This window comes from Entelurus aequoreus, linkage group LG10 (genome assembly GCF_033978785.1).
Source record: "Entelurus aequoreus isolate RoL-2023_Sb linkage group LG10, RoL_Eaeq_v1.1, whole genome shotgun sequence".
Classification (NCBI taxonomy): Eukaryota; Metazoa; Chordata; class Actinopteri; order Syngnathiformes; family Syngnathidae; genus Entelurus; species Entelurus aequoreus.
In genome coordinates this window covers 70,035,853-70,049,080 of record NC_084740.1, presented here as the reverse complement: position 1 = coordinate 70,049,080, position 13,228 = coordinate 70,035,853, and the positions used below count along the sequence as shown (strand labels likewise).

Here is a 13,228-nt window from a genome sequence, read left to right as displayed (position 1 = left end):
TTCCATTGAACACGGTGACCGAAATGATATACTCATCATGAACGGAGAAGTTAAACAGGACAATACTGCCATCTAATGGATAGCCACCGGAACACTGAAATTCAAGTATTTCTTTTATTTATATGTAAATAAAATAAATATATATATATATATATATATATATATATATATATATATATATATATATATATATATATATATAGCTAGAATTCACTGAAAGTCAAGTATTTCATATATATATATATATATATATATATATATATATATATATATATATATATATATATATATATATATATATATATATATATATATATATATATGAAATACTCGAGTTGGTGAATTTTAGCTGTAAATACCTCCCAACCCCACCCCCACCCCCTACCCCCAACCTCCCGATATTGGAGGTCTCAAGGTTGGCAAGTATGCCAAAAAATGTGACTTATATACAGTATGTTTTTTTCCTTCTTTATAATGCATTTTCGGCAGGTGCGACTTATACTCCGGTGCGACTTATACTCCGAAAAATACGGTAAATAGAAGCAGCACTAAGTAACTTTTCAACCTTCATAAAATATTTTCTTAACTTTTAGGATGATACATGGATTTACAACTAGTTGAATGACACCTCTGTCACTTGGCGACATTGAGGAGGGTGGCAGGAACCCTGTTACAGAAAAAAAACTACAAATGTTTCTGACTTGCTTTACGGCATATGTCACTCCCCCTTTCCCCATTCGTTAAAAAGACGGAAGTCGATGCGAACGCCTGAGTACTGCCATGAAAAGTTAAAGAAGAAGAAGGCCTAACAACCAAAGAAATGAAAAGTTTTTTCTGGGGAGACAAAAAAAGAAAAACAGAGCTTACCCGGAGGACAGTCAGGATCAACATTGCCCTGCTTTTAACCGCTGCCGTGAGCTCAAAGACAAGGAATTTCAGACCAATGCTGCTTTGGTTGTGTTCCTGCTAGACTAGTAAATAACTTTCGATGCTAAAATCAAAATGATAATGCTAATGTTTGCCATCGAAAATTTGCATGGTAGCAATAAATAGCCTCTAGCGTGATGTTAAAGACAATGTACACTTCATTGCACATGTAATATATCACTATATTGATGATAAAATGTGGTATAATTCCACAAGAATTAGCATATTGCTTTTTTTTATCCTGCACTACCATGAGCTTATGTAACGAAATTTCGTTGTTATCTGTGCTGTAAAGTTCAAATTTGAATGACAATAAAAAGGAAGTCTAAGTCTAAGAAGTACGGGCTGACCGGTTTTGATGTGCAGATCGACTGCTTTAGTTATCGCTGTGTGCATTGTTTTCCTTTCTCATCAAACATGGTACCTTGTGTAAATGATTCCAACACAGTAAGCTGCTTCTCAGGTGGAGTTTGTTGTTGTTGCGTCTTCTTCGCCTCATAAAGAGTAGCACATCCCCCACTCAGCTTGATGCTGTTTCAGAAGCTGGAATACGTTTGTTGTGCTGCTGCCTTTTTTAATAAACCCTGCAGCGTGCAGTCACTTGTTCCACGCCTGTTGCCTGCTATTCTAAAGCACTGGCAACACTTTTCTTTTCTTTGCAGTAAATGTCTTGCTCTCGATAGCACAATTTTTATTTTTATTTTTTAAATTCATTTATTTACAGACAGGCATAATTTCGTATTACATTATTGTTTATTTTGTTAATATCAGAGTCCGTTCTGCGGAAAAGTAATCCCTAGAAGTGAACAGTTTATGGACATTAGCTTTAGCCATGTTTTGCTAATCTCGGCTAAGGAAGTAAAGGGGCGGATAGGGGCTACAAAAGCTCATGGGGGCAAAACGTATATGCCAGAGGAAAAGGAGATAAACATTGACTTTTTTATTTTTCAAATTGTCTGCAACAAAAAACTGATTTATCGATGAAATCGATATATTGCGCAGGCCTACTAACCGCTAACAACAAGCCAGCACTCTTAAATATAAACAAAAGGGTGAATGTATACAAATATCGACTGGCGATACCAAGTGCATGAGCTGTATATACCGTATTTTTCGGACTATAAGTCGCTCCGGAGTATAAGTCGCACCGGCCGAAAATGCATAATAAAGAAAAAAAACAAAAACATACCGTAATTTCCGGACTATAAGCCGCTACTTTTTCCCCTCGTTCTGGTCCCTGCGGCTTATACAAGGGTGCGGCTTATTTACGGCCTGTTCTTCTCCGACACCGACGAAGAGGATTTCGGTGGTTTTAGTACGCAGGAGGAAGACGATGACACAATGATTAAAGACTGACTTTTCATATACCGGTAGGCTGGTTATTTTGATAACGTACAGGTGAGCACTTTGTATTACTTTGCACCGTTGTATTATTTGTACTCTGCACGAATGCTGTTCGCCATGTCAAAGATGTGAAAGTTTGATTGAATGATTGAAAGATTTATTGTTAATAAATGGGACGCTTTGCGTTCCCAAACAGTCATCTCTGTCCCGACAATCCCCTCCGTGTTAGCAGGAACCCCTATATACTACGGTAATTACACATCAAAACCCTGCGGCTTATAGTCGGGTGCGGCTTATATATGGAGCAATCTGTATGTTCCCCTAAATTTAGCTGGTGCGGCTTATAGTCAGGTGCGGCTTATAGTCCGGAAATTACGGTATATAAGTCGCACTGGAGTATAAGTCGCATTTTTTGTGGAAATTTATTTGATAAAACCCAACACCAAGAATAGACATTTGAAAGGCAATTTAAAATAAATAAAGAATAGTGAACAACAGGCTGAATAAGTGTACGTTATATGAGGCATAAATAACCAACTGAGACCGTGCCTGGTATGTTAATGTAACATATTATGGTAAGAGTCATTCAAATAACTATAACATATAGAACATGCTATACATTTACCAAACAATCTGTCACTCCTAATCGCTGAATCCCATGAAATCTTATACGTCTAGTCTCTTACGTGAATGAGCTAAATAATATTATTTGATATTTTATGGTAATGTGTTAATAAGTTCACACATAAGTCGCTCCTGAGTATAAGTCGCACCCCCGGCCAAACTATGAAAAAAAACTGCGACTTATAGTCCGAAAAATACGGTAGTTGATACATATACACTACCGTTCAAAAGTTTGGGGTCACATTGAAATGTCCTTATTTTTGAAGGAAAAGCACTGTACTTTTCAATGAAGATAACTTTCAACTAGTCTTAACTTTAAAGAAATACACTCTATACATTGCTAATGTGGTAAATGACTATTCTAGCTGCAAATGTCTGGTTTCTGGTGCAATATCTACATAGGTGTATAGAGGCCCATTTCCAGCAACTATCACTCCAGTGTTCTAATGGTACAATGTGTTTGCTCATTGGCTCAGAAGGCTAATTGATGATTAGAAAACCCTTGTGCAATCATGTTCACACATCTGAAAACAGTTTAGCTCGTTACAGAAGCTACAAAACTGACCTTCCTTTGAGCAGATTGAGTTTCTGGAGCATCACATTTGTGGGGTCAATTAAACGCTCAAAATGGCCAGAAAAAGAGAACTTTCATCTGAAACTCGACAGTCTATTCTTGTTCTTAGAAATGAAGGCTATTCCACAAAATTGTTTGGGTGACCCCAAACTTTTGAACGGTAGTGTACATTTATATTTTTTATTATCACAAAATCTTGTCATTTTTTATTGTTTATAAACTCAGAAAATATGTCTCTGAACACAGGAGAACTTTAATAATGACCCTGTAACCAATTGGCATTGGATCAATACCCAAATTTATGCTGTTTCCGCGTTTGCGTGGCAGCATTTTGTGCTGAAAGAAATTTTCCTTTTTTTCCCCCCCTCAATTTTGCTCTTCTGTCTCAGTGTGCTCACATCCTCGTAATTGAAAGGTCAAGAACTATTGATTATCCTAAATAATAAACAAACACAAATAGTGTGTCCTTGACTTGGCAGCTCTAAAAACAACTAAAAGTTACCTCAAAACAACAAAACCGGCTCTGCATGCACCTAACTAGTTCTCAAGTGAGCCTCACATTTTATTAAGCGAACCACCAAACAATGTAACCACAAAACATTGTAAACCAAGAATTCCCTTTACTATTCCATGTTTATCCCCTTCAGGCATGTATAAATGGCAGCAGGGTTGTACTGCTTTTCAAGTTGGAGATTATGGAGAGTGTCTCAAGCTAATTGAGTCGAGTTGTCACTTTGTAGCGTTGCTGTTGCCCGCACAGGTCAGACGTTCTGATTGGAGCGCCCCGGGCCAACACGTCGTCGTCCTTGAGCGACGTCGTGGAGAGAGGAGCCGTGTATAGCTGCCCCTGGAAAACCTCGTCCCCCTGCCAGCAGCTACAGTTCGACTCGTCAGGTAAAAAATGCAATTTTCTGTTTACCGGCCGTTTTCTACTACCTCTTTTAGACGGGCTTGGACAGGTTGAGTTGCTGTTTGACTCTGCTGCCGATTCCAATACCGAGCATCCATGCGTCATACTGATCACATGTATTAACTGTACATTTTTCACTGTACTTATGGTGAGCGCTATTGACAGTTTAACAATATCAACACAGTATTTAAACTAGTTCCTTATTTTATTTTATTACATACAACTGTTTGAGCAAACAAAGTCAAAAATACACAACTAACAGAGGTGAACAAAATAATCCATATTCTAAATCAATTCACAATTTTTAGAAATAGATTAAGAAAAAAATTAAGTGAAATATATGTTTTTGAATTATTATTATAATAATTTTTTTAATAAGAATCACATTTTTAAAATAAGTTTTTAGGCCATCTCCATGGAGCCTAGAAGGAGCTTTCCTAACCTGTAACCAAATAATAGGTGTGCGAATCTTTGGGCACTTAACGATTCAACTAGAGCTGCAGCTATCGAATATTATGGTAATCGAGTATTCTATCAAATATCTCGATCGATTAATCGGGTAATCGAATAAATCATATTTTTGCTTAAAAAAAAACAAAACCCAACAACAAAAATAAAAATAAATAAAATAAATAAATAAAAATAAATAAATATATATATATATATATATATATATATATATATATATATATATATATATATATATATATATATATATATATATATATATATATATATATATATATATATATATATATATATATATATATATATATATATAGTGTGTATATATATATATAGTGTATGTATATATATATATATACATATATATATATATATATAGTGTGTATATATATATATATAGTGTATATATATAGTGTATATATATATATATATATATATATATATATATATATATATATATATATACAGTGTATATGTATATGTGTATATATATATGTATATATATATATATGTATATGTATATATATATATATATATATATATATATCTCGATCGAGATATTTGATAGAATACTTGATTACTATAATATATATATTTGGCCCTGCGATGAGGTGGTGACTTGTCCAGAGTGTACACCGCCTTCCGCCCGATTGTAGCTGAGATAGGCTCCAGCGCCCCCCACGACCCCGAAGGGAATAAGCGGTAGAAAATGGATGGATATATATATATATATACTGCATATATGATCGGCAATCGCATACTTTTTCAGGAAAATCGTCCGATACGGATCAGAAGGCTATCGATTGGCACATCTTTAGCTTAATGCCTCTTGAGTCTTTAGTTTGGTTCAATTCAGTATCACACACATTTGGTGGCGTCTGGAGTGCACTACTCTGCTGCAACCAGCAGAGGCACTGTTGATTCAGTCTTTTGTTATGCTAGGTAAAATTGCATGGAATCCAAAGTGGCAGTCAAAACTAGAGCCAAAACATTAAGGTTGATGTTGTTCTAAATCCTGTAGTTCTGTAATGTGGGTTTCAAACTGTTGCTAACTGTCAAAACAAGTCAAGAAGACGACATCTGGTCCGCCTGCCGTGGACCCGGGATGCTAATGGTAACAGGAAAGCGTGGCGCTTACCTGGTCCAGAAAGGGCCTGCCGCTAGCTGCTCGTGTCAGAACAAATGCTGGAATGTTAGGGAACTCAGAAAGAATGAACAGTTGTCTGCCTGGCGTTTAAGCACCAGCACCATTCTAAATGTAGCAATTTGGCAAAAATCTAATTCAACTTGACCTAATATAAGGAAGGGAAACAATGTAATATTGTGTTGTAGTTGCAGGGGTCACATGGCGATAACAGGTTACGCTGTTTGAACTGCCATAAATGTGTGCGTGTGTGTTTTCCACAATAAAAGCCTTTGTAGCTTCATGAGTCAAAGCTTCTACATACAACTGAATTATCTGGGATGTGTGTGCATTAAACAGAGGAGAGTCAGATCTTGCCACATCACTAGTGCAGACTCGTTGTAACTAGTAGTTGCCTAGATGGGTTGGCGTGGTGCATGATGGGCCAGTGACAAATGGTTTCACATTTGTGGCTTGGGAAAGAAAAGTGTCATTCTCTCATTGTCTTCCTTATGCCCTTTGACCTTTTTGTTGCTATTTTGTCTGCGCTGCTACTGTAACGACAAATAAACAATTACAGAATTAACGACATCTAGGGGCCAACAAGTATTTTAACATACCATACCAACTTTATTTATATAGCCTTTTAAAAATAACCACAGTTGAAAAACAAAGGGCTGTACACCACAAACAAGTAAACACTCAAAAAGCCGAGAAACACGGGCAAAGGACAGACTAAAATATATCATTTAAAACCGAGGTAAAATACGCACACGCACACACATCTTTATTTTTATATATATATATATATATATATATATATATATATATATATATATATATATATATAGGGCTGCAACAACTAATCGATTAAATCGATTAAAATCGATTATAAAAATAGTTGCCGATTAATTTAGTCATCGACCCGTTGGATCTATGTTATGCGCATGCGCAGAGGCTTTTAAAAAAATAAAAAAATATATATTTTTTTTTTTAAATAAATCTTTATTTATAAACTGCAACATTTACAAACAGCTGAGAAATAATAATCAAAATAAGTATGGTGCCAGTATGCTGTTTTTTTAAAATAAAATACTGGAAAGGATAGAAATGTAGTTTGTCTCTTTTATCCAATTATTAATCGAAGTAATAATCGACAGATTAATCGATTATCAAATTAATCGTTAGTTGCAGCCCTAATATATATATATATATATATATATATATATATATATACAGCCCTTTGAGACACTTGTGATTTAGGGCTATATAAATAAACATTGATATATATATATATATATATATATATATATATATATATATATATATATATATTGTATATATATATATATATATATATATATATATATATATATATATATATATATATATATATATATATATATATATATATATATATATATATATATATAAAGAGCAGATAAAAATTATCTTAAGAGCAGTTTGTTGGATAAAAGGCAGTTAAAAAGTTAACACTTTAAACCAGGGGGGTCCAAAGTGCGGCCTGGGGGCCATTTGCGGCCCGCAGCTAATTGTTTACCGGCCCGCTACACATTCTGGAAATGCTATTGCAAAAATTAAAAAAACATTTAAAAAAGTGGAATGAGGTGAAATCTAACTAGAAAAAGTTGCAATGTTGACACAAAGCTACCATGCAGGCTTTTTTTTTCTTTTGTCTATCTTTCTTTTTTCTTTTTTTGCCATTGCTCCAAAAAAAAAAAAAAATCAATGTTATAATGAATTATTGACCTATTCCAGGCTCCAATTATTTCAAATATTTCACTTTAAAATGTTTTATGTGGGAAATATTGCATATATTGTGTGGTTGCCATACAAAAACATCAACATTTTATTTGACAAAAGAGCATAAAACAAACAAAATAATAGTTCAAACGTAAAATCGACAGATATATCTGAAGTTGAGCTCGTAACTTAAGTGTTGAAAGTAAAAAAAACAACTAATAAAAATGTATCACTTTCTGAGTGGGGCACCTTTTGGATCCCAAATATATTTAATGGGATTTTATTTATCTTTTCACTGTGATTACTCAAAAATAATAATGAATTAAAATCAATGGTGTCCTGCATTATTGATCTTTTTAAGGCTCTAATTACTTCACATCAAACATTGCTTTCTGAATGTTTTGGGCAGTGGGGGAGATACTGCATATTTCAGTTTTATTATAAAAAACTAAGTTGTCTTTGACAGAAAAGGCATAAAACCTTTTTTTTTTTTTAAACTTTATATCAACCTGAAGTTGATATACTGTACAGATTTACTGTAAGCGTTATATAAATAAAAAAATAAAAAATTTGACTTGTTTTTAACATTTTAATGACTTAGACCCTTTATGGTCCCCGGGAGCCCTAAAGGTACAAAACAAACAAAATCCATATATTTTGTTATGTTTTGAAAATAAAAAAAATATCAAAATGGCCCCCGCATGCTTTAATTTTTCCGTGTGCGGCCCTCAGTGGAAAAAGTTTGGACACCCCTGCTTTAAACAGTTCAAAGTCTCATGCTGGGTTAAGAGCCAGTGAGTTAAATGGCTACACTTAAGTCTGGACTAATGATATACATGCTGTAGACCAATAATTAATCAGCTAATTGGAAAATAAAAAATAATTGAAAACATTAATTACTGGAAAAAGAACAATTATATTTAAATGATAAATATACACATAATCAATGAAAATATATTACTTTTTAACATATCATTACATTGTATATTAACTGTTAAGTATATTTTTATATGCCTTCTACAGTATTTTTTAGGGAAAAAAATTCTACAAAAAAGCAAGTTTGAGTCGACTTATCGGGGAATTTTGCTTACAACTTCCCATATGTTTGATGGCACAAGGTTAAAGGGGAACTGCACTTTTTTTAAATTGGGCCTATCGTTCACAATCATTATGAAAGAGATGACGACGGATGGATTATTATTTTTTTGCATTCTAAATATTAAATAAATTCGATCAAAAGTCCGCTTGCAATGGAGCCTATGGGCGCCGTTCAATTCTGCCTATAGAGACCCTAAAAAAACATCCAAACACCTCCATTATGGTTTTATATACATGATGTAAGTATATATGTAATGTAGTAACAGACACATTTATAATAACATTTCATATTTACGTATTTTGATCATTTTAAGCATACGCAGCACATTAATTTCAAAATTGCATCACATAGTTTGCTTTTTTTTCCCCTTCATCACTGATTTCTGCTCACTACAGACTTTATGACAGCCAACAAACATAGTAAAAGATCACTTACCGTACCAGGTCTGCTGTCATAAGAATGCGAAACAGGGTGGAAGGGCGGGGGGGACTAGCATTTTTCGTTTCGTTCTCGCCAGTTCCAGGTCCTAAATGGCGGTCAAAGTGTCCCAACTTCCCATCCATCCATTTTGTATCGCTTATCCGTTTTGGGGTCGCGGGGGTGCTGGAGCCTATCTCAGCTACAATCGGGCGTAAGGCGGGGTACACCCTGGACAAGTCGCCACTTCATCGCAGGGCCAACACAGATAGACAGACAACATTCACACTCACATTCACACACCAGAGCCAATTTAGTGTTGCCCCAACTTGTCGGATTATATTCTCAGCCATCTGCTTTCTAAGTGAGATGCATAATTTATGATCTACAATAAATTCACAGGAAGCGAGGAAACAGCAGGCCACTCGATGATGTAAACTTCGGCACGCACTGAAGTAGACAAACTAGAGTTTGTCTGCTTTAGCGCTTATAATAACAATATCACTAATACTTGGTTAATATTCAAGTCACAAAATGTAAATTGGGTATTGTTGGCGCTTTTTCAATGGTTATTTATTGTGTTTTATGGGCGGAATAGTGGAGCTCCCATTGGCTACGCTGTAAGGAGACTTTAATTTATGTTTATTTAATATTTAGAATGCATTAAAAAAAAAATCCATCCGTCATGTCTTTCATAATGTTTGTGAATGATAGGCAGGCAAAATTCCCCCGAAAGTGTAGTCCCCCTTTAAGGTCATCTTTATTTGTAATAATATGAACATCTTTGCAGGCGACAGGAAAAATGCAGATGGGGTTCAGATGGAGTTTAAGTCCAAGCAGTGGTTCGGGGCCTCGGTTCGATCCGATGGCGAGCACATCCTGGTAAGTTCCTTAGGCGTGCACCAGTTCCACATAATTACAGTTCGGAACGCACCTCGGTTTTAAGATCACGTTTTGTTCGATTTTGGCCACAGTGAGGGTAAAAAATGCAAAACACAAAAAGCTGTTAAGCGTTTTTATTAATGGCTTTAATGGTTTATTAAAGCAAAACATACAATCAGATTATTCTCCAATAAATAACATCTTGTGAAATTATAACTTAACTAGGGATGACGTTCGAAAACCGGTTCTCCCAATGATTTGGTAAGAAAAGAACCGATTCCATGGATTCGAATCCCTTTTTGAGAACCGGTTCCCGTTATCGAAGCCACTATACCGTATTTTTGCGACCATAGAGCGCACCGTATTAAAAAGCGCCGTGTCAGTTATGGGTGCTATTTCTGTATTTAACGCATAAATAAGGTGCAGCGTATTTTTGGACGCAGGCATGGTTAAACATACGCTACCTTAAAACATACGCTAGCATGCATGGACGCTGTTTTAAAAAGGCAACAGGAGCAAAGCTGAGTTGGGTTGTACTTTATTGAAGTATTTATCAATGTACTCACATTATTTTTTGATCAATCCTCATCCACAAATCCATCAAGTCCTCATCTTCTGTGTCCGAAATGAACAGCTGGGCAAGTTCTCCATCAAACACGCCAGATTCCCTCTCGTCATTATCAAAGTCAGTCTCGTTGTCCATTAGCATAGCAAGCTAGCACAACAGTAAAAGCCGACTTCTCTTGCCCCGTTGTGCGTATCGATTCGCTACCGTGCTGGTCCCCTTCTTCTCCAGTGTGCTTCACCGGGATGTCGAAAGTGAGCAGCACCTCGTCCATGTTGGTGATGTGTTTGTCTACAATTTTTTTTATTTACAACGCACATAGCAGCACTATATGCTCACTAGGGACGTGCCTTCAGCGTCTTCTCTCACCTGAAACCTTCACACTTTAACGTCACATGTTGTCCTCAGTCACGTCCGCTTTTCCTCCATACAAACAGCGTGCTGGCCCAGTCACATAGCATCTACGGCTTTTGGAACTCAGTGCACACACAACAACCTATCTGGATTCGATAAGAGATTCGATAAGGAATCGGTTCGATAAGAGGATTCGATAATGGCATGGACATCGATCATTTCTTAACGAACATCATCCCTAAACTTAACTAACTAGAAATTGCTACTTTTTTCTGCAAAAATGCTGACTTTTTCTTTTAATATTGCCGCTTTCATCATGTAAGATTGCAACAACTTCTGTAAAATTGAGTTTTTCTTAATATTACTTTTCTCACATAATTGCTGTATTTTATCATATTTACTTTTTCTTGTAGAAGCACAGCTTTTTTGCTGACTTTTCCCCATTTAACACAAAAAACAACTTTAAGAACGTTATTTTTTAGTAAAGCGCAGCGACGCAGACAGTAACAGTTTGAGGAGTGGTTTACTTGGCTGCAACCAGTAGATGCGTTGTGAATTAGTATGTTGTCCAAAAAAGGGGACAAACATGCTATCAGCCGTTGGATGTTGAGCTACAACCATGCAGACCTCCACTTAGGCCACACTATTTTAATAAATGTTTATCAATGCATTACAGGGTTTCCCACACATTCATTTATTTGTGGCGGCCCGCCACGAAAGAATTACGTCCGCCACAAATTAAAAAAAAATAAAAATAATTTTATTTTATTTTATTTTATTTTATTTTTTTTGTCCTCTCCAGCTTCTCAGGCAAATCATATAGTTGATGTAGATGCCCATATTGGCTGTTCAGATTTACTTTACAAAAGAGAAGTGTAGGATACTTCTCTTGTTGCCTTATTTGTATTTGACTTTATTAAATGTATTTATATTAGAAACACAACATGTGTATATAACAAAGGGTGCAAAGTCTGCAGGCAGTAGGAAACACATGGTTAAGTGTAGGGAGTAAAACTGATGGCAGTCTAAAGTTCAAGATTTTTTGAGCTCTTTGTTCAGTGGATCAGATGTTTGATGAAGCTCTGTGTCTATCTACCACCACTACTGTTTTCTGTTTATTTGTTACTGACTGTGGCAGGACACCTCTGCCTCTGTTTCACTTTATGTTGCTGGTAAATAATATGGTTGTAGTAGTAGGCTAAAGTTAAATTATTTAGTATGCACTAATTAAAGGGGCAGAGCTTTGAGACATTTTAGCTTTTATATTTTATAAGATATATTTTTTGTAAGAACCACAATTAATAAATATATTTCAGTGAATAACTTATTGTTCAAATCTGTATATAAATATGTACATAAAGTGTTGTAATTATATTGTAAAATGGATGGATGGATGGATGGATGGACGTTTAAAACAAAACTGTTATTATTAATTAGTAAGTATACATTTTTTGAGCCTTTTTAGAGAAAATCAAATCATTGTAGTAAATTATGCAAATTACTCGATGATGTCATGGTGACCACGCCCATAGCCACGCCCCCACCGAAACAGGTATCTTGGCAGTTTATGGGAAACACTGCATTAATATGCATCTGAATTCCTATAAAAATAAGAATTTAACCAATTAAATGTTGTGGAATGTGCGTCTGTCCCATAGCCACTGTTAAGGAATGTCTTTGTGAAAATGACCTAATTGTTGATGTGTCCAGGCCTGCGCTCCTCTGTACCAGTGGTCCACCTTTGGGGTCTCGGAGCGAGAGCCAGTAGGAACGTGTTTCCTGAAGAAAGGCACGCAGGTGGTGGAATATTCGCCCTGTAGATCAAGTTAGTTTTCTGATTTTTTTTCTTGTCTTCTTAGTTTGAACACACATTAAATATCACTTGTCATACTCAGGTTTTTATAATGCAATCATCCCTTTTTGCATAATTGGCAATGACGCTTGCACATGTACGGTAATTGTAATGGGCGCTCAAGGGGAGAAGAATAACGTTGTGAGGGAGGCAAAGAATTGGTGAAACATGTTTGTAAATACAAACAAATTTACTTTTGTCGCTTCTTTTTGTCACTATCACAAACAAGACTGACTGTGAGTGCTTTTGAGGAGGAAGGGATCCACAGCAGCACATGCTGCCCGTTGAGAGGAGCTTTCATGTAAATGTCTCCAGGTAGACCAAAACA

At 35.6% G+C, this 13,228-nt stretch overlaps 1 protein-coding gene across 2 annotated transcripts in view; it reads left to right on the top strand.

Moving 5' to 3' along the window:
* itgav (integrin, alpha V) overlaps positions 1-13,228 on the top strand; it is a 51,701-nt gene that overhangs the window by 1,724 nt on the left and 36,749 nt on the right. For both annotated transcript variants that reach the window (XM_062061557.1, XM_062061558.1), the window contains exons 2-4: positions 4,230-4,363; positions 10,038-10,129; positions 12,759-12,873. In XM_062061557.1, coding sequence (XP_061917541.1) covers positions 4,230-4,363; positions 10,038-10,129; positions 12,759-12,873 — 341 coding nt within the window. The remainder of the gene's footprint in view (positions 1-4,229; positions 4,364-10,037; positions 10,130-12,758; positions 12,874-13,228) is intronic.